General features: G+C 30.9%; 4 protein-coding genes across 7 annotated transcripts; 3 read left to right on the top strand and 1 right to left on the bottom strand.

Moving 5' to 3' along the window:
- The first annotated feature begins 5111 nt into the window (after window positions 1–5111).
- On the top strand, window positions 5112–14370 carry LOC123011200 (protein phosphatase 1A). Of its 2 annotated transcripts, none has more exons than XM_044408539.1 (7): window positions 5112–5270; window positions 5398–5660; window positions 8357–8968; window positions 9022–9139; window positions 10805–10907; window positions 10963–11017; window positions 13677–14370. In XM_044408539.1, the coding sequence occupies exons 2-7, from the start codon at window positions 5463–5465 to the stop codon at window positions 13695–13697; spliced, it is 1107 nt and encodes a 368-aa protein (XP_044264474.1). In that variant the 5' UTR covers window positions 5112–5270; window positions 5398–5462; the 3' UTR covers window positions 13698–14370. The 2 variants fall into 2 exon arrangements, with proteins under 2 accessions (XP_044264474.1, XP_044264475.1); XM_044408540.1 differs by having other exon boundaries at window positions 5229–5347.
- A 1144-nt stretch (window positions 14371–15514) lies between these two features.
- Window positions 15515–22310, top strand: LOC123011131 (beclin 1-associated autophagy-related key regulator). 2 transcript variants are annotated; one of them, XM_044408442.1, is made up of 8 exons: window positions 15515–15897; window positions 15954–16059; window positions 16112–16425; window positions 16472–16650; window positions 20963–21122; window positions 21169–21345; window positions 21391–21510; window positions 21567–22310. In XM_044408442.1, exons 1-8 carry the CDS (start codon window positions 15701–15703, stop codon window positions 21628–21630), a joined length of 1317 nt encoding a protein of 438 aa, XP_044264377.1. In that variant the 5' UTR covers window positions 15515–15700; the 3' UTR covers window positions 21631–22310. The 2 variants fall into 2 exon arrangements, with proteins under 2 accessions (XP_044264377.1, XP_044264376.1); XM_044408441.1 differs by having other exon boundaries at window positions 21391–21520.
- LOC123011132 lies at window positions 22299–23013 on the bottom strand. 2 transcript variants are annotated; one of them, XM_044408444.1, is made up of 3 exons: window positions 22703–23013; window positions 22527–22655; window positions 22299–22481 (listed from the first exon to the last, which is right to left on the bottom strand). In XM_044408444.1, exons 1-3 carry the CDS (start codon window positions 22841–22843, stop codon window positions 22452–22454), a joined length of 300 nt encoding a protein of 99 aa, XP_044264379.1. In that variant the 5' UTR covers window positions 22844–23013; the 3' UTR covers window positions 22299–22451. The 2 variants fall into 2 exon arrangements, with proteins under 2 accessions (XP_044264379.1, XP_044264378.1); XM_044408443.1 differs by having other exon boundaries at window positions 22299–22473; window positions 22703–23012.
- Window positions 22993–25472, top strand: LOC123011130. Its single transcript, XM_044408440.1, has 3 exons — window positions 22993–24903; window positions 24952–25041; window positions 25101–25472. The coding sequence occupies exons 1-3, from the start codon at window positions 23098–23100 to the stop codon at window positions 25179–25181; spliced, it is 1977 nt and encodes a 658-aa protein (XP_044264375.1). The 5' UTR covers window positions 22993–23097; the 3' UTR covers window positions 25182–25472.
- Window positions 25473–26978: the final 1506 nt, after the last annotated feature.

Here is a 26978-nt window from a genome sequence, read left to right as displayed (position 1 = left end):
TAATGACAGCTATTATATTTTTCTACCAAAAATATGTACAGTTGCGGAATTAAAATTTCGGGCAGTATTGTCATCTTCATAGTGTAAACTCTAAAACAATCTTTACATTAATAACCTCATTTATACTCTTGTCATGTTTATGTCATGATGACAGTAAAAGGTAGTTTACAGTGAACTTTTTGAAGTGACAGAAAAATACTGCCCGAAATTTTAATTCCGTAACTGTACATACAACTTGTCAACTATGATTGACAGTAGCTAAAAATAAGGTTAACAATTCTAAAGCATGCTTTACAATTTAATGTCACTCAAGTGACATTGACGACTAAAGTATTTTGTTTCCAACTGTACGTATGTTTACTTTTTTTCTATTTTTTTTTTCTATAAAATAAAATTATTTTTTTCTATTAAAACAAATGACATTAACGACACACGTATTATTTGTATTCATAATTTTTACAGCATACACTGGCGGACACAGAATTTTGGACGATTTGTCATTCGACAGAAATAAAAATGTAAAACGGGCCTTAGACAACTAACCACACTTTCAGTTTTTGTAATTTTTCATCTGATAGCTAAAGAAAAAACTGACAACAAATCAAAATAATTTATTGAACTTATATAAAAACACGTATTACTGGCATTATTGTTTCGGAAAATCGACGCCAAAAATAAATTTCTACAACTTTCAAATTGTAGTTTCAAACGTCAATCACAATGACAATAAAACGTGGCTTACATTGACATTTTTTGAACTGACATAAGTCCAAAATTCCGTGTCCTGTGTATGTATTTATAGTAACTAAAAAAACGCAAAAGTTGCAAAATAGGTTTAGCTATAGAAATCAATCAAATCAACTTAATTAAAAACATAAATTTAACACTTTTTCATATTAATAGTTATTTATTCGACGAGTTTGAGTGTAAATCGGACGCTTTTTATCACGAGTGGATTGTTAAACCAATTGCTTTTTCATCTACGAGGTGGACTAAATGAACCGATTTATACGAAGACGAGTTGAATACAACATTTTATTCTTCGAATTAGACTCGACAAGGCTTTAAATTGCTTTAAATCTGTTAAAAATAATCTGACGTTTCGCATTGAGATATGCCAAACAGTTGTCAAAACTTCCTTACAGAGAAAAAAAACCGTAAATTTTGACAATGTCGAAGAATAAAATATAATATTTTTAAATTATAGTAGTTAAATTTCTAGAAATTAGATTTAGTGTTTATTTCACTAAAAGAATAAAACTGAAATTAAGCGTAAAACTCCAACAAAAAAGCAGTTGTAGTCTGAGCTTTTGACCTCTTCCAAACCCATGTTTTTGGACTTGGGCCAAATATTTGAGGAAGCCAACTTTATTAAACTTACAATAAGTGTGACAACAAACAAAAACCGTGGAGACTGATGCTAAAAATACAAATCTTAATTAATTTATTTGTAATTTTATATCACCGTAGTTGTTTTTGCCAAATGTGTATAGTATTAAAATTTTCAAAACTTTATGCAAGGGCTTATCCGATTTTCAACATTATATTTGGCAGTACGTTGAAGTAAAGCACAAATCCATCTTGTCAGTCATTGGGTGCCAAGACAGGCTAGCGTGGGCCACCTGTCTGCAAATCCATCGAAAATCTGATTAAAAATAAAATACAATATGAATAATCGTGGCCTAGTTTTATTCGAATGTGGCATTTTGCGTCAAACTAAAGCTTTTCCTAGGAAAATCTATTCAGCAACGCGCGCATATTTATTTTATGATTTCCGGGGTCAAGGATAACAGTTCAAGGCAACCACTGTGCCACTTTGTCTGCATGTATTAAATTGAAGCCAGAAGGAAAATCGCTTTTCTGAATCACATTCTACATGATTTATGAGGAAAATTACCCGCCTGAAACTAATTCGATCCATTTTAAACTGTTGATATTTTCGTTAATGGGGAAAATTTGCTTTTCAAATTTTTTCATTTGGCAACGAACCAGTTAATGAATTATAACTCAAAGAAAAGTTGCTTTATTCTTTGTTTGTTTTTTCTTCAATAAACAATTAATTTCGAGCTAATATTATTTTTAAGCGAGTCACTAGCCAAGACATTAGGACCTAATCCAAAGAGACCAGTTTTCAGAAAAAAAATAACTAAATTAAATTATTTTATTCTGAAACGATGATTAAGTATGTTTCTAATCTGAGCATAATCGAAAATTAAGTGTTAATATGAAAATCAAACTATTCATTTAACTTGGACATCAGCCAGGTAGGCATCTACTTAACTTTTATTAATTATTTTAAAACAAATACTTTGAAGAAACTAACAAAAATCATGTGGTTTTTCTCGTTCTTTGAATTTAAAGTATTTTAGATGGACTCTTTTTCAGAATCAAATCATTTACTGTAGTTTCAGGAAGAAACTAGAAAATTGACAGGCAAATGTAAACACAAGAAAATACTGTTTTGAATGAATTTCTGTGAAATGTGGCTTGTGTATATGAATAAACTGTTTATACAGTAGGTGTCAATAATTAGCTTTCTAGTAAAAGCAATTCAAAAATATAAAATTTAATTTTTGTCAGAGTTATTTCATTATTTTTTTGCCACCTTATTAAAAAAATGCCACATTCGGATATGTTGTTTTATAAGACACGTGTGTAATGCCCTAGGTATTTTAAATTTTTAGTTTTTGTAATTTTTTTGATTGAAATTGACATGCATGTAGTTATGACATTATTATCATTACATCTTAGATATGTTAATAGTTATTTGTATTACAAGGGAGGAAAGTGTATCTTTTCCTTCCACAGGTGGAAGTTTTGCGATGGGTTTTGCCTTTTCATAAAAATCATTTCAAGTAAATGTCACACAAAATTAGTTTGGCTAATTAGAGCTGTCCGTAAAGACCAACCCATATAATAATTCCTAAGCAAAAACCGTCCTCAGTGAAATTAATATAAATATTATATTTTAATTTGTTATTTTTTAGGTTTACGTATTGGGCTTAGTGCCTTTATATTAAACCTATCTATTATTTTAATTTATTTTTAAATAGACGAATAATTAAAAAAAATGAAGTTTTGGAATGAACTAACAATTCTCTTCTTGAGGGGTGCAGATGCTATCTTTGCTTTGAACAAACGCAATAAAACGATAATGTTGTGGGTTACACCCTGGGGTGCGGTCGTATATCTTACAGCAGGTACCGGACCTTATGAAATGATTGTGTATTATTGGTTGCCTACTTTCCATTTAATTTTTGCTTTATATCAAAGAATCAAGAACAGTTATCAAATTCGCATTATATCAGGGCACTCTATTTTTAAATTACCTATAAAATGTTTTTTTTTTAATTCAATACGGTATACCGTTATCAAAAAATCTTAATAATTAAAATTTTCACATTTTATTCAATAAAAAAATATCTATTAACTTATTTAAAGCAGGAATATTTCTCTGGTCTCCATTTACCTTTAAAGAAACACTACAAACATCAAGAAACTCTTCAAGTCTAAATTTGCGGCTAAAAACAATGAAATAAATTTACATGTAATAGGTATACGCCAGCTTTCAGGGGGTCTGGAGCCTTAACTACCGTCATGTATTTTGAGGCGTAGATTACGAAAATATAATCGTTTTCATGTTAATGTGCATCGAAGTAGTCGTTGAAAGGGATCATTTAAGGTGGCAACCATGCGAAAATTCAAGCAATCCCAACCTCGATCTGCCCCAAAAATTATTTTCTCAAATAATTATGTGTACCCCAGTTTTTGAGGTAACAAAAAATAATTAAAATTAACAACGTAATTAACATAAGGTGGAAAAAAAAATCTCATTATGCTGAATGACATTAATGATACTTTTTGTGTGAATCGTCCTTTAAATAAAAGACGCATTTAGACTTTTACAACTTACTTGATGCACATTAATATGAAAAAGTATAGATGTTTTGAACTCCCTCCTACTACCTAAAAAATTAGAAAAATCAAAAATTATAGGTTTTACAAAAATATTAAATATTCCTAGATCTACATATATGATTTTTTGCATAGGGAAATCTCTGTTCGCAAAAACAAAAATTTTTCATCTTTTGTGTCTCTTTATACAGGGTTATTCACGAGAGGATTATTTCTGATTTTTTTGCCGCAACCCGTTATACATATTGCAACAATTTCTTGATTTCAAATTTTGTAAATAATTGTAACTGAATCCACGATATCTGTTATTAGTCTTGTCTCTTTGACATTAAAGCAAAAAAATCATCTCTCAAACGATGCATTAACATTGTTAATTTATTTGTTGAATTTTGATTAAATGTAGGTTATCTGTCAATCTGACAAATCTATTCAACTTACTTTGATTTCTAATTTCAAAGAAATAACATATTTAATTTAGCAGTTAGTGATATTGGTATTGTTGGTTGCGGCAAATTTTTTTCAAAAATAACCCTCTCGTGAATATACAATACTATACAATACTTAGTCAAAAAAAAATGAGTTATTTGCCAGTTACAAATAAAAGTAATTTTATTTTTAACTGTTTAATAATAATAAAATTAAAACTTGTAATAAACGTAATAAAAGTAAAAAAATATTTCACTTCAATAAAATAGCAGGATAGGTGCAACACGTGGGTAAACTTTTTAATGAAAAAGATATACATTTTTAACGTTAATAGAATGCTTTTGCAAAGACAATTTAAAAAATTTCATAAGTAAAAACAAGGATTTGGTGTAAAGTAAGTGCATGAATCAAATTTCTTATTTTTTTAACTTTTTGATTGCAGTACGTTAAAAAATTAGTTTTTTCGCTTTACCCCTCTTTTTCCTACTAAAACAGCTTTTTTACAAACAATGTTATGCAACCAACAATACACCATTTTTAAATATTTGATGGTGATTAATTCCATTATCAGTGATTATTTGCGAGACCGTTTGAAGGTTTTGCCAAAAATACATTTTGATCTTTGGTAAGTAATATGCATTTAAAGCTGTCACATAATTTATTGAAATTAAAAATGATAGAAAAGTGGGCAGAATTAAGCACTCTAGTGTCATCTGTGGTCGATTGTGTGAACCTTGTCTATTTTTCGCTTGATTCTGATTGGTGTAAAATTACGTCATGTGAAGTTCTATTTTTAGCAAAGCGCACGCGTAACGTCTTTTAAATTCGCCATTTTTATAATTTATTGTTGTGTGTTTATTAAAAAAGCATGAGATTTTGTTATGTAAATGATCAGGGAATCGAAGCATTGGTTTCGTGTGGAAAGTAATGTAAGTGTATTTAGCAAGCCATTGTTCGTTTTGAAATAGCGTCTGTTTACATCGTTCGTAGTGTCAAAATTTTGCACGTAAACACGATAGTTTTGAAAAATTTTTAACGAAAATTTATTGATTACAGCACGTGGAGTCGAATTAAGATGGAGCGCCGTTGACAAATATTATACAACCAATTATATACAAAGAATGGGAGCATTTCTTGACAAGCCAAAGACAGATAAATTCCAAGAGTGTGGAGAAGGCAATGGGCTGCGCTATGGAGTCGCCAGCATGCAGGGCTGGAGGGTCGAAATGGAAGATGCACACATGGCCAAGACAAACCTGGGGGACGCTCTTAAAGACTGGTCTTATTTCGCCGTTTTCGATGGCCATGCTGGGGCCAAGGTAAATCGTAGTGTGGCCAAACGAATTCCTCCTCAAGAATAAACAATCATTTTAACAATATTGACTGTTATGCAATGACACTTGCCACTTACAACCAAAAAGAAACAACAAAAGTGTTAAATACTTTAATTTACGTAATTGCGTTAATTTATTTAAGAAAAGGACAACCTTTCAATGGCTTTAATTGTTGTTTTTAATCACGAATTCCTCAGGACTTATTACGTCACCTCCATCTTAAAATCTGATGAATTATTGCATTTTTTAACAAAATTTGATATTTGGGTTATTTTCCTGGTTTAAACATATTGAAATGTAAATAATTTTAACATACAAGAATCTTTTTTGTTTTTTTTTTCATTATTGTTTATAAACAGTGTAGTGTATATCTACACAAAACTATAAAAGTAAGTATGGAACATTATTTTATAGAATCATAAAAGTTCCTTTACGATATACTACTTTTAATAAAACACAAATAACTATGTATTACTCTAAATGAAACTTTATTTATGTGTCACTATTAAACAAACTATGAGTGGGTTTTTCGTATTTTTGTCACATTTGTCTATTTAACAAAGGAAAGCTCATGATGGAAACGCATTACTAAATATTTATCTAATGCACATATTTAAATACACAGTAAACAATGAAAAATATATGTAACAATTTAACAACAAAAATATCTTTATCACATTTAGATTAAGATCTACATGTGTGTACCAATTTGTCGGCCAAAGATTCCTTTTAAATCATTAAAGAATAGGTTTTTTTTTACTTTTTGGGGTGTATTGGTGTTAAAAAAGGTAGAGTCAAAAATTGTTCAAAATCTGCAGCAACTATAGATTTTTTATTTTATGCAATAAAAATAGAAGTGTTAAGAAGACTTTTTCTAGGATTTTTTACTAGTGTAAATAAATGACTAATCATGTGTCAAGACCAGGCGATGTTGGTTTAACAGGGGCGGACTGACAAATTTTTATATGGAGTGCTAAGTTGAAATGAGGGCCCAATATACAATACAATAAAAATATGCATAAAAACTACTTGTCACTTAATGTAGTAATTTTTTTTTGAAGGAGTTTGTTGTGACGTCAGTTAAAATCATAATGGTTTAATAAACGGAAATAAAGTTTTTAGATGAACGTTTTCAGAGGCTGCTCGTAATTTTAATTTTTGCTTTTCTTTTCGTTTCTGTGCACCAAATTAAATTTATCTTATATTTAGAATTCTCCATTATTTATGCCCACTAATAATTTAAATTAAATTAAATAAAAACGATATTTTATATCGGTTGATTAAAAAATGTGTGGCATAATTTTAATTCGAATACCTCTCTACAATTGAGAATAAATAGTACAGTATTTATTGACCCACCTCAAAAATTGAAAAATTACAACTTCGGTATGAAAAAATGATTTTCTGGAAATATTTTTGTTACTGTTTATCCGATTATTATTAAATTTTGCATGTTAAAGGACAAAAAGACACTCTTTGATTTGGTGTAAACGGAAGTCTTGTAGAAGCAGTAGCAGTTTTGGGATCATAACTTTTTTTCGGCTTATTAGTTTCTATTTTTGATACAGCCCAATCATTTTTTTTTATAAAAAAGGTAGATTCATATCGCCAAAATGTACCGTTCTCGAGTTATTTGAGTTTAAACTAAATTCTACACCGCGCTGCAAAATCAGCATTTACAAATTTTGAGCGTACCTTAGAAACAATATATTTAATGTTAATTTCATTAAATCCAAAGGAACATTTGTTTATTTCTTGATGATTATAAAAGCTGTAATTTTTCTATTGCTTAATGAGTTGGATTAATAAATACTGTGTAATCTATGCTCATTTGTAGAGGAGTATTCGTGATTAAAATTATAACACAAATTTTTGAATCACCTGTATAAATTCACGTGGAATTTTTCTTACATGCGTGTAAGACCTAAACAAAATTGAGCTAAAATTATAGAACTTATAGTTTTATTTGTTAAGATGGCAATTTTTTAATTCCTTCAAACTAAACACACTTAGCTTCTGCGAAAATCGCGGTTTATTAAAAAATTTAAAATCATTGATATTATTTCAATGAGCTCTTGACATAATAAGTCTACCATAATTGGGGGCCCCGTAAGACTCGAGGGCCAGTCCGCCCCTGGGTTTAATAATGTATAAGCGATACTTTGTGTTAATTTATGTACTTTATTTAAAGAATATTTGAGCTATTATCCAATACCATAACGTGCTTATCGCTATGCTTATACAAAATTCCGTAATTTTTAACGAAAAGTATTAAAAAAATTAATAGAAATAAAAGTCAAGTTTCCAATATGGATTAGCATCTGAAATAGTATAAAATAAATAAGTAAATTTATTAGTGGTAACAATAAGTATTCTAGAAAATATTTTGCAAAGTAATAATTTTTTATGAATTGTAATTTTTGGGTTTTGTAACGCATGTGGTTAGTTTGCAATTGTTGTTGTGTTCACTTTTCACATTGCAACTGTGAGATTTTAATATTTATTTTTGGCAAAATGAAGTAAATGTTTTGTTGTTCAATGAGCATTTATTTCAGGCTGAAATCAGAGTATTCATAGGTCATGACTCCTAAGATAAAAAAAAATAACCCAATTACATAAATAATTTGTTTCCTTATCAAAACAAAACCTTTTGCGTCTTAATGTTGGTATAATTTGCAAAGGTATCAGCCCACTGCGCGGAGCACCTCCTTGACGCCATTATGCAAACGGAGGAGTTCCAAGAGGACGTGATGAAAGGCATCCACAATGGTTTTCTAGAGTTAGATAATAAAATGCGCTCGTTACCTGAAATGACGTCCGGTGAAGACAAAAGTGGGACAACGGCCGTCTGTGCATTCGTTTCACCTAGACTTATTTATGTAGCGAATTGTGGGGATTCCCGCGCTGTTTTGTGTCGTGGTGGCAGCCCCGTTTTTACCACCCAAGACCACAAGCCTGGTTTACCCTCAGAAAGAGAGCGCATTGTTAAAGCAGGAGGCAACGTAATGATCCAACGAGTGAATGGAAGTTTGGCCGTTTCGAGAGCTCTGGGGGATTATGAGTACAAAAATGTGGAAGGAAGAGGACCCTGCGAGCAGTTGGTGTCGCCTGAGCCTGAAATCTTCGTCAGGGATAGGGATGATAAAGAAGACGAGTTTCTAGTGTTGGCCTGCGATGGGATTTGGGATGTGATGAGCAACGAGGATCTCTGCCAGTATATACATAATCGCCTTTTAGTCACCGATAATTTACAGGAAGTTACCAGTCAAGTTATCGATACGTGTTTGTACAAAGTGAGTGGGTTTTAAGGGTTTTTGGGGGGGTTTTAATGATGAGTTTGTTACAGGGTAGTCGAGATAATATGAGTATTGTGTTAGTTGTGTTTCCTGGCGCTCCGACCCCCACTCAAGAAGCTATCGATGCCGAAAAGGAATTCGATGCGAGTCTGGAGAGGCGTATAAAAGGTTGTTTTAATTTTTTCTCTTGTCAGGGTATTTAACGTTGCTTTCTTTTCTATCAAGTGATCTTAAAACATGTTAACTCTCTAGTCAATGCCTGATCTTAGTATTTTTTTTAACATTTTTTTTTATCATAGCTGTGCTTTTTATGTTGTTTTTTGTTTTGTTTGCAATTTACAAAGATATTTTATGAAACACTGAACCAAATAATATAACTGCCCTCCTTTTTCATCAAGTTGTGATTATTTCAGTATTAGATTCCTCTTGCTCATTTTATTTTTACAATTAGTGATCCTCAGTATTAACAGTCATATTATACAATCCATAAAACATACCATAGCTGATAAGTTTTAAATAGTTCAACTCAAATAATGTATAATCACTCAATTCCCTTTAAAATCACAAGCATAGTAGATTCCTTCCTTGTTAACACTAGATTTTAATTAGGAGTAAATTTTACCACGATGTATGTGTTCATAGTTTACACAATAAATACAATGTATTATTTTAATAATTATGAGGAATGCAGAGGTCTTTAAAAACTCACTTTAAGGATGAGTAATATGCATAAACAATCAACTGTTTAGACAGTGACACCTTTTTTTCTGTTTTATTACCGTTAGTAAGTCTAAAAATCTCTAAATAAAAAAGGTTGTGGGCCAATAATATACATTGCAAGCTTGTTTTGGTTGTGACTTTGTTTGAAAAAGAAATGATCAACATCTTATGACTTTATGCCTACAAAAGAAATATTTTGGCAAAGTCAATTAGAATAGAGTCAAAAAAATAGTCTATTTTAGAAAATTGTTAAATATAAATGAATGTTAATTATAAATTCTGTGGTAAAAGTGAATAGTGCCATATTTTAACTACTGATCTTATGCATAATCCTAACAATTTTTTGCATGTTTACAGCATGCGACACTTAACTGTTGCTGTAATAGTGTTTTTAATAAATTTTTAGTGGTATTCAACATGTGACAAAAATATTAAACTAAGACACAAGGCAAAAAAATGACCAGTTTAAATGCCACTGGAATTGAAGTTAAAATAAAAGTTGCCAAATTGTGTACCTAAAATACGGGTAATAATGTAGTAAATTTTGTGTTTTTAGTGGAGTGGCTGGGATTGTTTATTAGTTTTTGAATTGCATATATTCAACCTTGTAGAATTGGATTTAACTTTGAGATCTCTGAATTCTCTTTGTGATCTCCCGACAATTTTAGCTTTACAATCACCCTAGTCCTAAGAAAATTCTCTCTAGTCTTTTACAAAACACTTTATATCGTTAATCTCTGTGAAAATTTTCTATATATTCTATGATACACTTTAATTCTAGTTATTTGAAAATTATGTCTTCCTGATTGTTTTTGTGTTGTCATTAACCATTTTCGTGTGTAACTTTGGCCATTACAAGAAGTTAAGGTGAAGACTGACCTAAAAATCGTGATTTTTACTCAAAGCAATAATTTTATCGCAGCATCCTTAACTTCTTTGATCAAAATTGATATTCAAGCTTCGGCTTGGACCATTCCATTTGTTGAAAATTTCTGGCTTGACTCGTTCTGTTCGTTGCTGTTTTATGTGCCATTGTAATATGGTTTGTTTGAATAAACGACTGTTTTACCAAAGCACGTGTTTTATTGGTTTTATTTTTTTCTTTGTTTGCAGAAATTGTGGAACAAAACGAAATCAATGAATTCTCCACGGTGCTGCATAAGCTTGCATCACTCAACATTGAAGGGTTTCCTCCAGGTGGTGGACTAGCTGCAAAGTAAGTAAATTCTACAGTTTCAATATTCATCAATTAGCAATCATGTTTGTTTCAGACGTACACTGATTGAAAAAATTTTCAAAGAACTGTGTCCGGATCTAGCTGAAACTGTAAGTTATGTTGTAGGTTGTAGTTTTTTGTATCAATAATACGATGTAAATATATCGTTTTGGGTGACTGAATTGTATTATGTTTTTATATTTATCATTAAAACGCAAATCTTCAATCAGGCTATTTGGGTTATAGCATAACTCATGCAAAGGGTGTGTGTCATCATTTTAAGTTGACTGTCTTTCGTGCCAATTTCATTCATTATGCTTCATTTCATTCATTTTTATACTTAACAAGGAAATTTGGTGGCTCAGTTGGCCATCACAAACTACAAAAAACAAAAACGTTTGTTTTGGCCTAAATTAAAACACCAGAAAGTTATACAGGATTACTTGATACGTAATAATTGTCTCTATCTTACATCTATGAAAAGGATTGTACAACAAGCATTAAGTTTGAAATATGTTCCTAATAAACTGAACACAAAATAGTATCGTAAAATGTCTAATTTCCTATAGCAGGATTTTGTTTTTTTTTATAATTGTAGCAAATTAAAGATAAATTCATACATAGCTGGTATTATTTATTATTTCTTGTTAATTAAATCTAAATAAGTTAGCTTGTTACGTGTCAAATGCATGTATTTTTGTAAAATAATGTCAGATTACTTACATTCGTTTTAATAATTTAATAAAACAGCACACAATACAGGGTGTTTCATAACTCGCGTTTTATTAAAAAGTACCAAGTAAGATACCAGGAACATGATGATCTTGTATATGTTTTTTCATAATTATTCAATAAAGGTAAAAACTTTTTCAATAAAAACCATAAATATCGTTAAACATTGTTACAATTCAGAGGATACAGCTTCTTTGTTTTCTCTTCTAATGGCAAAAAAACATGTAAAATTATTTTTCCAACAGGAATAAATAGGGTTTTAACATTTTTTTCATGTTCCTGCTGTCTTATCTTACTTGATTGGCACTTTTCTATAGGGTGCGGGTTTTGATACACCCTGTATGTTCCATATTACAAATAACTTACAAGTTTTTACGTTGTAATCTGACTATATTGCACAAAATTTTCCTTAAGTAAAAATTGTGCTTCGTTTTTGGGTAAACACAGTAGGTGTTGATTATTGAAAAGTAATTTACTGTACTGTATTTTAAAGATATTTCGGTAGAACAACAATATACAGGCTGTTCGGTCCAAGTCGCCCCGGCCGATAACACCTAAACTTACTTTTTTTTTCTAAACTAAATTTTCAAATACTATTCATTCCTGGCTTTCTTAGAAAATGCATCAAATTTATTTAGCACATACGGTGTAGCCGGAAATGCTACCAAATTTAGTTTTTGAAATGGAACACCTATGTTTTTTTGCTCGAAACAATAATAATTGACATGAAAAATACGGTAAACCACTATTTATTACATTTTACTTTACATAATGCACTCAGAAAACAATTTAAATTTTTGAATTTAATTGCAAATTTTGCAACGTAGGCGGATTTTACTTGTCAAGGTATTCATGCAAAACGCAATATGCTTGGATACTTTTTAATTGTTAGTTTGACAAAGCCTAATTTGTCAATAAATCTTATTGAGATTTTTAATAATGGATGATATTACGACGATTTGGTAGATTAGCTTGAAATGTTTTTTAAGTGCAATAAAAATAGAGCGGAAGCTGAAGGATAGTATAGAGAAAAATACTCAAATAGAGTTCACCCAAATCGTTGGAAATTTAGTCGAATTGAAAAACAACTGAGACGAACAGGTTCGCTTCTTAAAACCAAAAAAACGCGGTTCTTAGTGAAGAACAAGAAAATAGAAATCTGAATGTTCTGTTATCACTCGAAGAAAATCCAAGAGTTTCCATAAGAGAATTCTCTCATCATAACTGACAAATTAGATTTGTTAAACCAACGATTAAACTGTATCCAAGCATTTTTTTATTTACTCCTTTCTTTTAAAATTAAAAATCAGGCTACGCGACCAATTTCCTTATAAAATTCTAAGATTTAAGATGTTTTCTGATTGCATTGTGTTACGCAAAATGTAATAAATAGTGATTTACCGTATCTTTCATGTCAATATTATTGTTTGGAGGAAAAAAAACATAGGTGTTCCATTTGAAAAACTAAATTTGGTAGCATTACCGGCAACACCGGATGTGCTAAAAAAAATTGATACATTTATTAAGAAAGCCAAGAATGAATATTATTACTCAAATATTTACTTTTTGAAAAAAAGAAGTAAGTTTAGGTGTTATCAGCCGGGGCGACTTGGTCCGAACCAACCTGTATATCAACTTCTGGAGTAGTTTTTATTAGCTAGATACTCTATATGGATAGAAAATGAATAATATTTTTTTATGAAGAGATGTCATGGATGTCGGTGTATAATCATAGTGTGGTAAAAGTTTTAAACTTGTTGGGTTATTTTTAAAATTAGACTTGTGAATTTTCGTGAATCTTAGTCCATCCTAAATGTAATAAAATTTCGTTGTGTTAGCGAGAACATGAAAGACTTTAAATTTGTTATATAAATTAGTGTCGCTTTGATTGGATCATTTTTCGATCACAATTTAATGTAGTGAATTAAATTGTGGTTTAAAAAACATGCTTGCACTGTTTGTGCTTGATTGCTTTTTTCTAAAATATTTTGGGTGACTTGAGCTGAACTGAAAACTAAAATGTTAAGTTTATTGCAGGATTTGGACCCTTTCAACTAAATTTGGAGAGCACTTTCAGGTGTTGAGGTTAATTTTAGGCTATTGCTGTTTTATTTATTTAAAAGGATAAGCTTGATTGGCATTAGGAATTTGTAATATTAAAATATAATTTTATCGCAGCCTCTGTACTTTTTATTCATTAACACCAGGAACGATTTTGTAATTGCTTATTATTCCTTTTAAAATTAGGGCCTAATGTTTTCTTTTATTAGTTACCAATATACTATAAAAGTGATCCTGTTTTTTTTCGTAAGTAGTTAAAGTTTTGTATGTTATGCACAAAGCTCATCATTTTTCATCAGCGTTTTCCTCATAGGATAATAATGTAAAATTTGTAATTACTATTTTAAATTAGAGGTGCCACTGTACGTTTAGCCAATTGTATGTGGCCATCCTCTTTACCACTTTTAAAAATAATAAATGTTTGTAGTTGTTTTCTTTACTTTTATTTTGCGATCTATGCAAACATTTATTAACAACGGTACTTCTCATCATATCATTGCGCATTGATTCGTTATCTCTGTACAGCCATCGTGATTTCAAAAAATTCGTTGAAATTCTATTTTTTAACTACATAATCTATATCAACATGTGTATAAATCAGAATGTGTGCTGTATATTTCAGATAAATTGAGAATACTCTAATAATTATGATTAAATTATTTAAGTATAACATTTTTTTATTTATTGCCCCAACCCTCCACACCACTGTTCTTTACTCAGCTTAATTAAGAGATTTTTTCACAATTTATTTTTTTCAAATCATAATTTCTCCAATGAAGGAATCTCAAAATTACACAGGGCGACAAAAAAAAGTCATGTAAGACAAATCAAATGCACTAAAAAAATTTCAAGTCCACACACTTTGAACTAAATAATTTTGCACATGAAGCATCTGACTTATTGCATTCAACATCACTCGAAAGTGATGAGAAAGCATTTACTCAGAACATTTTCAAAAAAAAGTTCAGAAAGCTAGAACAAAGTGAACAAGTCGAAATCTGAATGAAAAGTGATTTGGTTTGAAAAAGATTTGCCCTTATATTTAAGGCTTGTGCCTTAAATTTCTACATCCTCTTTGCTCAATGATCAGTGGTCATTTTTACCACAAAAAAACTCTTTATTTGCTTTAATTAGTACGCAGGTACTCTTTATTTGTTATAAGTAAACAAACAGTTTTTGTTTATTCTGTTTAGAACAAAGAAGGTGCAATTGACCATTTTTAAGCAAAAGAAGAGTCTTAAAACAAATACTTTTATAAAAATGCAATTTTAAGTAAGATTAACATGCATTTCTCCTATATGGAGCAATGCTTGACTTCAAAAATCATATCTTGAAAACTACTCGGTATTTTTTTGAAAATTTGGATTACAACTAATAAAGAGATGCTTTACACGATGGTAATGATGAAAAAAAAATACTCGTAAGGTTTTTCTTAGATTATTTCGATTTACTTCGAACTTTTTCGAAGACTGTTCGAAAAAAGTTTGCCATTATTCAATTTCAAATTGCATATCATTCTAAAGGGCAAGTCCATCCCTTTAGAATGGTCTTTATTTGAAGGAAATCGGCCTAATAGTTATTGAGTAATGATTTTTTAAAATTAAAGTATTTTAAATTCATTTAAATTAGAAAAAATTATTTAGTTCAAAGTGTGTGGACTTTTTGAAATTTTTTTTAGTGCATTTGATTTGTCTCACTGAGACGAACAAAATAATATAAAATTTGTCAAGTTGTCCCGACATGACTTTTTTTTTGTCACCCTGTGTTATTTATTTTGAAAGGTTAGCAAACAGATTCAAATTTGGCGCGTTGTTTTTGACAGGTGGCGAAAATTTTTGTTTTGTTAGAAACTAAACAAACGTGATTTTTTACTGTTAATTTCCCTTAATTTTCTTTAAAAATTTCCGTGATTTTTCACTCGCCTTTGGCCTCTTTCGTTATCATTCCGCGAGTTATTAGTTGTTAAAAAGTGACTCGTGCATGAATAAATTAGTTTTGTTATGGCTACCAGCAGTTCAGACGAAAGTAGCACTGCTCCCAAAGATTTTCATATTTCCTCGTCGATAGACAGTGGCAGTCGTCTAAGTTTGTCAAGACAAAAGTGCTTGTTGTGCTGCAACTCCCGAAAAGTGTTTTATTGCAAAGATTGCATCCACAGTGGCCTCTTCTACCATTCAAAACATCAAGTCGCGGAAAGGTAAATATAACTTTCCAAAGGGTAACAACGCTCGAAAACTTATCTGTGGCTTTCAGTTATTTAGATAAACGTAAACTGTTACTAGAACTCGAGGATAACAAGAAGAATTTGGAGAAGAAGTGTCTTAAACACTTTGAGTCAAGACAGAAGGCTGATGTGTTGGTAAGACATTGTTGTTGGTTGGTGGCTTCGGGGGCTTAAGTTTGATTTGTAGCATTCCAAGATCAGGCAGTGCAGAGACAGGAATAGAATTATTAAACTTGCCGTGGAAGAGAAAAAGCAGAAACGTCTCAAATACATCGCCGACTTAAATAGGTTAAAAGAGGAAGTTAAAAGAACTTCGGAAAAGTTGATCAAATATGACCAGAAAGTGTCACAAATTGAACAGTATGCTGCTGATAAAAGAGACAAAGTTGAGAAACAACGAGAGTTGCTTGAGCAGAAACGACGCGAGATTATGAAACTTGTGAGACTCAGAATTGACCAACTCAAATATGTGTTTCCTATCAAAAAAGTGGAACCGAAATTGTACGTAAGCAGTTTGTTTTTATGGTTATGTAAATGGTATTTTTAGGGAAGTTGAATCGGCTGAATCTGATATGGTTAGTGCAATCGCAGAAGCCTCACAAACTATGTATGTAAGGGATAGGTGGGAATATGCAGATTTTTTAACTGATTCAAGTGAGCTGCAATATTCCATTGTGGAACCGACTCTGCCCGGGTCAGGGAATTACTCGCTCTACAATTTTTGGGGTAAATTTGCGTTATTTCATGAATTTAGAAAACAAATACAAAAGAAATTTTTATTATTGCGCAATTGTTTACATCAGAAATTGGGATGTAAAAAATTGCAAAATAAAACGCAATTTATTTTATCACTTCACTACAAACTGACCAACAAAACAGCGCAAATAATCCTAGATTTACAACATCTTAAAATGAAAGTCAATTTTTAATCTGGTTTAATCGTGATTATTTTTTTAGAATTTGAAAAAACTGCATGACAAATAATTTACAACAGCAAGGAAATGTACCTAAATAATTTTTCATCATATGTTGTGGGGCTGCAATTACTTTTTATTAGAGAAATAACATCGTTGTCAAAAAAATAAAACCGCCAATATGAAAGCAGAGAATAGTATATTACGTTATGAGGAGCTAAAGTGAATTTTTATGTACTTTAGCTTTTATGGTTCCAGCAGAAAATACGTTTAAAAAAAAAGAACTTTTCTTTCCACCGAGTCAGAATGATAAAGTTTTAATTACAGAATTACTCGTTATAAGTTAAGCAGAAAATGTTATTCCTTTGAAGTTTTAGCGTAAAGTCAAAGATAAAAATTGTTTTCCTCTTGTAAACTTATTCCGGGGACATACTGTCGATCAAAAAACCTGTAGATGTATTTAGGTACACATGAGTTTCAAGCAAATTTTGTTTTTCAAACACTTTAGTTTTCAAAAGTTTACAAAAAGAACCTTATAGTAAGGACAAAATTATAGAAAGACAAAACTTTTCTTATTAATAGATAACTTTTAAACGTTATTTCACTTTTAAAACCCAATAATGCAGCATTGGGCGAAGAAGTTTGTCTTGAAAGATTAATAATTTCTTGAATGATCTATTTCTTTGAGCTGGAATGGTTATTGATCATACAGGGTTAGTCACAGGAGAGTTAGTTCTGAAATAATTTGTGCTGCAACCCATTATACAATTCACATAGGCGTCTAGCTTCCTCATTTTTAAAAATTATAACATTGAATCCAAGAATACTTTGCATATCTTTTCAATTTGACATTTAAAAAGTAACAGTGAGTTTTCGTTAATACAATGTATTATTACACAAATAAGGAAAAATGGGGTTAATCCATAGAGAATGCAAGAAAATTGCTCCTGCGGCAGCATATTTAATTATTTATTTTAATTTTTAAATGTTTTTTGCAAGTCTACAATTTTTTTAATCCTGCATATCTGACACTTTCTTAGTCTCCCCAACTGTCTTTTGTAGCACGATGTTTTTAAACGTCTCTATTAACATTTTTTTTTAATCTAAGCACTTTTTTAATACATTTTTAAACTTTTTTTGCAAGTCTAGAAATTTTTTAATTCAGTACATCTAACACTTTCTTAGTCTCCCCAACTGTCTTTTGTTTGGAAACGTCTCGATTGGCATTTTTACTACCAAATTTAAACATTTCCCTAAGAATTTTTCTTCTTTTGAAAATCAAAAAGTCAATACATTTAACACATTCTTTTTACTCCAAGCCAAAGTAACCCAAAATGACCTGAACCGACCTGAAGCTACTCAAAGTGACCTAAACATTATTGTTTGCAATCTAAAAAATACTTTACTAAATAAAAATGAAACTCTTAATCAAATCCGACAGGATTTGACCACATTTACTAGTTTTCAAACTAATCACTGTTACATTAATAGTCATAAACTGCAGTTTTTCTGAAACAATTATCATTTGTTCTATCAAGAGACGGTATGAATATGATTCTAGTTTATCTATCTTAATCACGAACTAACTAAAAACGTTGTAATTTTTGAAAGGGTGAACAAACTAGAGAAGATTATCCAATTTTTCAAAATTTGTAATCGAGTTCGTAACGGAATATGTATTATTGATTGCATCTTACAGGCACAGGCCTTGTAAAATTATGTGAAACACCCTGTATTTAATTTAGTAGTTAGTACCATTGGTATTGTTGGTTGCAGCAACAAAATTCAGGAATACTGCTCTCATGAAGTAACACTGTACAGGGTGATTTTGAGGTATGTGCAAATATTAAAACAGGTGATAGTAGAGCTCAAAACAAGTCAAAATAACTCAACTTGTCTTATCTGAATGTTAATAGTTTTTCAAATAGAGAGGGTTTTGTTTGTCGAATAAAATTAAATTTGCGACACAGCCTTAAACTTCACCAACTTAAATCGTAAACAAATATGATCTCTGAGGTTAGTAAAAACAGCCACAGAAAGAAGAAATCATAAAACGGTAAAAATTTAGGATCAATTTTTTTTGTTGAAAATATCATGCAATTTTATTACCTTAAATGTTACCGGTTATTGCACCTTTTTCAAGTGTAATTCAGAAACCATCACATGTAATTCAGATTAGTATTAGTAAATTTAGTTTCAGAAAGTGTTAATTGTAATTCAAAAGAGTAAAATGAGTTTAAGAAACCATGAGATGTAATTCGGATTAGTTAATTTAATTTCAGAAAGCATAAATTGGAATTCAGATTAGTCAATTGTATTTCATAAAGTAATAATTGTAATTCAGAAACCATTACATGTAATTCAGAACAGTAAATAAATTCAATTTCATGTTACATGTAATCCAGAAAATATCAATTGTAATTCAGATGAGTAACTTACTGTTATCTCAAAATGAAGTTTACACATAAACACGAGTTATTTTATTTTCAGTATTAAAGAATTACATAAACTTGCCAGTTTGCAAAATAAATGAGATATTTTATTTACAAAGGAATTTTGGTAATGTAATTTTTAAATGAAAATAACGAATTCTGAATAACAATTGGCGAATTCTCAATTACAAATGACAAACTCTGAATTATAACTAACACTTTCTGAAATACAATTGACTAATCTGAATTTTAATTTACACTTTCTGAAGTTAAATTAATTCATCTGAATCACATCTGATGGTTTCTGAAATTCAGTTTACGGTTCTGAATTACAATTAATACTTTCTGAAATACAATTGACTAATCTAAATTACAATTAACGTTTTCTGAAATATATGTTACGCTTTCTGAATTACACTTTTGAAAAAGGTGTAGAAATGTAAACTTTGGGATAGAGTACTCAAAAGGTTCAAAATTAGTTTATGTTGCATTATTTTGATATTTTTTCAATGCCATCGCCAGGAGGTTTCACCCTCTAAATCTGAGAAACATTCGGATAAGACAAGTTGAGTTATTTTGACTTTTTTTGAGCTCTACTGTCGCCTGTTTGCACATACCTCAAAATCACTACTTTTGGCTCAACCGCACGACTAGGTGTTTTTTATTACCATTTGCTTAGGACATGAGGTAAACAATCACTTTTGTTCATAAAAATGAAGCCTTAATATACAGGCTGCGCCAGAACTCGCGCCCCAGAGAAAAATGTCATATAAGGTAAGATACCAGGAACAAGGAAAAAATGTTAAAAAAAATTATCTATAAAAATTTCGAAGTTATAAGGGTTTAAAGTTTACACTTTGACTCTATTTATTTCTGTTGGAAAAATAATTTTTCAAGTTTTTTTGCTATAGGCTATTAAAAGAGGAAACAAAGAAGCTGTATCCTAAATTGTAACTCTGTTCAATGTCATTTGTGGTTTTTAGTGGCAAATTTTTTTTACTAAATAATTGTAATAAACATATACAAGATCATCAGTATCCTTAAATAGATATAAAAAAAATGTCAAATGTCAAAAAATAAATGTCAAAATTTTTTGACAGAGAATTTTTTAAACATTTTTTTCATGTTCCTGGTATCTTATCTTACTTGAAATTTTTCTCTGGGGCGCGAGTTCTGGCGGGCGCACCCCTGTATATTAGAATTTATTACGTATTACCATTAATAAATCAAATAGACATGTATAAGTAAAAATTACAAAACAAAAATTTCGGCTAATAAGGCGGACTCTGAGAAGGTGCCCCAAATGCTAGCAGCATTTCCACGTTGAATTGCAAGGGAGATCTTCTCAAACAAGTATTGTTTAGCTTTTATTTCGCCAGAAACAGATATCAGCTTGTTACCAATTATAGTGAGAAAATCAAAAGCTTCCTTACACCAATTGTTCTAAAACATGTAATGAGAGTTAAAATAGTTTGTTTTTTAAATCCATATACCCTGATGTTGTAAGACTTATGTTGTCTGTCGCAGAAATTCGTTTTAAAAAGAAACTTCGAAGGAAGAAAATGATGTTTCCTCTTGAAGTCGTAGTATAGTCAAACTAGAATACAAAAAAATGTTTTTTTTTAAGTGTTAAACACCAAAAATTGATTTTCATTTTGAGATTCGTGCTTAAAAAATATTATACAATTTTAGTTTCGAAGAACAAAGATGTCGTCCCTGTAAACCCAAACCCCGACCTGGTCGAACACAACCCCGGTTATAACATCAGCGCAGCCCTTACTTACACGGCCCAACTTATTAACGTTTTAGCATTTTATTTCAACGTCCGTCTACCATATCGTATGGTGTACAGGTACAGTAAAATACCTAATTTCGGTTTATTCATCTTGTTTTAACAGCGATTTCTGCGGGAGTTACATGGACGAAGCCCAGTTTACACGACGAGTAGCACGACTTAATGCTAACGTTTTATACTTGTGTTTCTCCCAAAATATTGATCTGTCTTATCTAAAAGCGTGCGAAACTATACATAATCTACTGAGGCTGATCGACACTAGCAATCCGCATCTCGGAAGGTTTGTGTTTTTACTGGAAAAACCATCCAAAAACAGATTTTTTAGACAAGGGCCGTTTGAAGTTGATGGTCATCAAGCCGAATCGCTTGAAAAACCCCTAACAAGGGATTTGGAATTCAGTGGTGATAATACTGATTCAGATGAGGGCGATAGCTTCCACCGGGAGTGGGAAACTGTAATAATTTTCTTTTTAATTATTAATTGTTATTAATATTGTTTAGGTGCCCCATATTCCCTGTCCTGATGTCTCGACTGTCACGCCCCCAGTACAATCGGCGCAAATGATCACTACTCAACAAGCTACAAGTATGGCAGGAGGACTTGTCACTAGTGCTGCTCAAAGTCTTGCGTCGATGTGGCGGGGATTCACCGGAAGATAGTTTTTTTTTTTATTTCATTGAATAGCTTTTTTTTTCGATTCCATTTCTCTCGGTAATAGGCTAAATTAGATTAACTTATTAATGATTTTTGATGAGTCTTCTAACAAAAATTTCGTTTAATAAATGACTGAAAAGTTATTCACATTTTAAAGAGACTCAGTGGGATTATAAACCAGAAATGCGTATTTTCAATTAGTAATTTTTTAAACGTAACATTGAGCCTTTTTAAATGTTCTTAGGATTGTAATGGATAACTTCCTGCTTATGAAATTAATCTTAAGATGTTAATTTTTATGATGCACAGATCAGTTCCTTTTTTTCAAATTTCGGGATTAATGTAAATTCTGTTTGAATCGAAATATTTCGCATAGTTTGTTCTATAGGGTTGAAAAATATCACTGATGAGACCACATTTGTTTTTGTTTTCAGTTTTTTACGTGCTCTAGTTAGAATAATTATTGAAATAGAAGTGTTTTGTAATTAGAATCATAATCTATTGTGATATATTTAAAAATTGTACATTTTTCTATTATAAGTGTATGTTAAATTATATATTTTAATTAAATACAAAACTTATTGATGATATTTTATTGCAAAGAAAAATCACAATTAGAACGAAAAACTAAACTTAGGATAAAACAGTACATTAAATTACACAAACTAATTATAATTCATCACTATCTAAACCAGCCCAATTTGGATCATGAATGCCGTGCAGGGGGCACTCTACCGGACACCTACCATTACTCTACAATACTTTAATGAATATTTTATATTCGGGACGAATATTGGTAGACTTACATGGAATAACCTGTGACTTCTCTGAATTGAATTACTCTTCTTTATTTTGAGTACGAGATTGTACTGAATTTCCAACCTTTCAATACACTGTTCACAAACTGTCTTTGGTAAGTTATCGTATTTGTCAATCTACGATTCCAAATTAGAAATACTAAAATTATTGTAGGAATACTCACTGTGATAGGCAGTAGCTTAATTTTTTCCATTAAAGCCAATTTTTTAGCCTTGCCACTGTATAAATGTATGACCTTTTTCTTCTGTTCCGAGCACAATCTGCATATGAAACCTGTCATAATAGCCTTCGCGTAGCTCCCCATCGTATAAAACAACCCTCTTCGAGACACTCTCACACTTTATTAGCGTTTTTATTCTTCTAGATTACTCTCATAGCATTTTTCAGTAATTTATGAAATATTTTTTACTTCATAACAAATAAATAAAGGACGCGATCGTTGACACTTGACAGTGACACTAGTGCAAACGCGAAAATCACCAAATTCAATGACTTGTTTGTTTGCCGCCGTTGAGGTTATATAAAAGCTGTTTAAAAACAGTGAAAAGTTACAATAAAATGAATCTCAGATCAAAGAAAAACGAGAAGAAAACAGTGGAAAAACCGAAGACTCAACACGAGGCTAAAAAGTGCGTTGCTTCGAAGAGACAGAAGAAAGATGTTTGTGAGGCTTCTCATTCGAAAAAGGAGTCGATTTCTAGCGAATTCACGAAGAAAACTGATTCGAGGCCCTCAACACGGTCAAATAATCGCCTAAAAGCTTCCTCGGTATCTAAACTCGAAGTGCAAAAGAAGTGCGCGAATGTTTCTGTAAAAACTGGATCCCCAGGGAAAAAACCCCAAAAGAAAATCAGTGTTAACAATAGTACAGGAAAGAGTTTAAAACAGAAAGCTGTGAAAAAAGTACTTATTGATACATCAAAACCTCCAATACAAAACAAAGTTTTATCCCCTGTGAAAACCCCACTCGTATCTAGAATTAGGAAGAAGAAAGATGTTAATTATGCTGAAAGCAGTTTAGAATTGACAAGAAATGAATCAAAAACTGATAATTTTAAAAAGTTGCCCATTTACAAACAACCTCTGAAAGAAGAAAAACCCAAGAAACGTAAAGGAGACTTGTATGAATTTGACTCAGACAGTGAGAAGTACAAAAAGAGAAAAAAACAAAAGTATGATGAGGATTCAAGTTATGATGAATACAATAAGACAATCCAGAGTATTCTTAGAAAAATCAAAATCAGGGCGAAAAATAGAAGTCAGAAAGGTGTTTGCACTGATCTTAAGAAAACTGAGGAAAATCAGGCAAAGAAAGTACAAAAGGGGAAGGTTCCTGTAGTACTACTTGAGAGAATTCCTATAGAAAATCTTCACAAACCTAAAGAAAGTAATAAAGAAATTTCCGGTTTTGCTCTCAATAAGAATATTGAAAAACCAAATATTAATATCCTCAGTGATGAGTCAAATTTAAGTCACGCGAGTCCAGCAAATCTCCACAAACTTGAAGAAGTTAATGAAGAGTTTTTCGGTTTTGATATCAATGAGAATGTTGAAAAACCAAAAATAAAAATCCTCAGTAATATTCAACTGAAGCCCCCTGTTGAATTAAACTTAAGTCTTGTGAGTCCGGGTTTATTTAGGGAGGGCCGACCTGACGCAAATAGCACCATGGTCAACAACCTTTTGACTCCTTGGAGGTTCAATGATGTCAACGTACACCGTAATCCACATTTTATTACACTTAAAAAATCATCACTACCGAGCATTAATCAAGAAATGGTCTTGGATCATACTATCGTTGACAAATTCCAAGAATTTGAGCATACACCACGGAAAAAATTTCAGGAAAGTCGGAGAACACCGGTCCAAAAAACCCTCACTGAATATTTTTGTCCCAACAACGAAAATAAGGAAAATGTGAACATCACACAGAGTAGTCTTTTCGACAGTGACCAACTTAGTCCCCTGAAAAATAGAACCACCTTTTGCGAAAAAGTTCATCCAGTTAAAAGAAAGATTTTGGGCGAAAGAAATGAAAATGTAATTGAATCTCGTGTAATTTCGACGCCGATTAAACTTGCAAAAAGATCAAATCTCAACGAGACAAACTTTGGTTTTACTTCAGTTGATGACGAAAGCATTGAAGAAATTTTGCCAAAGAAAAATGCTGACCAAAACCCGTTCAGATTTTCTATGTGCGAAAACGATAAAAAATACATGCGAAAACGTAAAGTTAAAATTATGGAAAAGTTACCATCAAGTGATGACGAAAGTGAGGAGTATGATCTTAGTGACAATGAGAGCCGAAGTGGTGGTGAAATAAGGTTATTTGAAGACTGTGAACCAACTCAGAATCTTCTAGAGGTGAGTTTTGGCAATTTTTTTAAACGCAAATTGAAAGTTTTGTAACAGTTACAGGACGAAAAAACTGCTGCAAGAAAGAAAAAAGCGGTTGATAATAAAAAATATAGAAAACGCAAAGATATGATGACTAAGGAAGAGGTAAATGGAAATTAAATAATCGAATGTCTTTAAAAATAATTTTAATAAAAATGTTTCAGGAGCAAGAATATGAAAATTGGGCGTCGGCATTTAATTCTATGTGTGAACAGATTGAGGAGTTTCCCTTGGAAATCGAATAAGAGTTTTAGCATGACAGGACTTTTATTTATTTCACAGAATTTTTATTTGTACATATATGTTTAATTTTTACGAATCTTATAGTTGCGTAATTGTTTTTGCCATAACTACTTTATTTTTATTATAATTAACTTTAGAAGTTTAGTTTACATATTAATTTATGGTAAATTTTATATACAATAAAAATCTATAATAGATAAAGTTTTCTAATCACTCTTAATCGTTGGAGTGTTGCTAATTTCAGCCATGAATGGCGCCACCAAACCTAAGATACCAGGAACATGAAAAAAATGTTTAAAAAATTCTATCTGTCAAAAATTTTGACATTTGACATTTTTTATACCTATTTAATGATACTGATGATCTTGTATATGTTTTTTTTTACAATTATTTAGTAAAGGGACAAAAATTTTGCCAATAAAAGCCACAAATAACATTGAACATAGTTACAATTTAGGATACAGCTTTCTTGTTTCCTCTTTTAATAGCCTATAGCAAAAAACTTGAAAAATTATTTTTCCAACAGAAATAAATAGGGTCAAAGTGCAAACTTTAAACCCTCATAACTTCGAAATTTTTCCATGTTCCTGGTATCTTACCTTACGAGTTCTGGCGCACCCTGTATACCCTATAATAAGTTTTAACTTAACAAAAACTTTTCTTGCCTTCATCTCAACATACTTGTGACAATCATGTAAAATCTTTTTTATTATGCGAATTTTATCCCAACTTTTTATTGAGTGTATTATAATCAAGCACTATTATTTTCCCACTTGAACTACATTTAATACGAGATTAAAAAGTGAAGACTAAACAATTTCTTGCCAAAGAATACGTCCCTGAAAGATGTACGTACTTATACAAGGTGCGCCAGAACTCGCGCCTCAGCGAAAAATGTCATGTAAGGAAAGATACCAGGAACATAGAAAAAATGTTTAAAAAAATCTATCTATAAAAATTTAGAAGTTATGAGGGTTTCAGGTTTTGCACTTTGACTCTATTTATTTCTGTTGCTATAGTCTATTAAAAAGGAAACAAGTTAAGTTGAAATTCTGTTCAATGTTATTTCTTTCTTTTATTGGCAAAATTTTTGTACAGTTGGACACAAAATACTTTGGTCGTCAATGTCACTTGAGTGACATTAAATTGTAAAGCATGCTTTAGGACTGTTAACCTTATTTTTAGCTACTGTCAATCATAGTTGACAAGTTGTATGTACATATTTTGATAGGAAAATATAATAGCTGTCATTAATTTGAAATTGTCATTCATTAAAGCTTGAATTACATTAAAGTGTCAAAAAAGTGACGACCGAAGTATTTTGTCTCCAACTGTACCTTTAAAAAATAATTAATTATTTAATTAATAACATACCAATACAAGATCATCAGTATCATTAAATAGACATAAAAAAATGACAAATGTCAAACACTTTTTCCATATTCCTGGTATCTTACCTTACTTGAATTTTTTTTCTGGGGTGCAAGTTCTGGCGCACCTGTATAAAACTTAAATTTCACCTAAAAAGTCTTAATTTAAATTTAAACAATTCCCTATTATTAGTAAGATACGCTTTATCTGTCTATAATTTATCCATTTGCCTTGTGATAATAGTTTTCATAAAGCTATTTTTTCATTTCTTTTTTCTTAAAATGCATTTAAGCACTTGACTTCGATTCAAGCTTTATACAATACTAATTAACATTTATCGATTTAAATTTATGGTCATTGTTTGCAAACAGTGTGTTACCTCAACGATCAGCATATACGTTAGGCCTAGAAAAGTGCGGATGTAATAG

The sequence above is a fragment of the Tribolium madens genome, unplaced genomic scaffold (assembly GCF_015345945.1).
Source record: "Tribolium madens isolate multiple individuals breed KSU strain unplaced genomic scaffold, Tmad_KSU_1.1 Scaffold_91;HRSCAF=231;Tcas5.2_LG7, whole genome shotgun sequence".
Classification (NCBI taxonomy): Eukaryota; Metazoa; Arthropoda; class Insecta; order Coleoptera; family Tenebrionidae; genus Tribolium; species Tribolium madens.
This window is presented reverse-complemented; position numbering and strand designations above follow the sequence as displayed.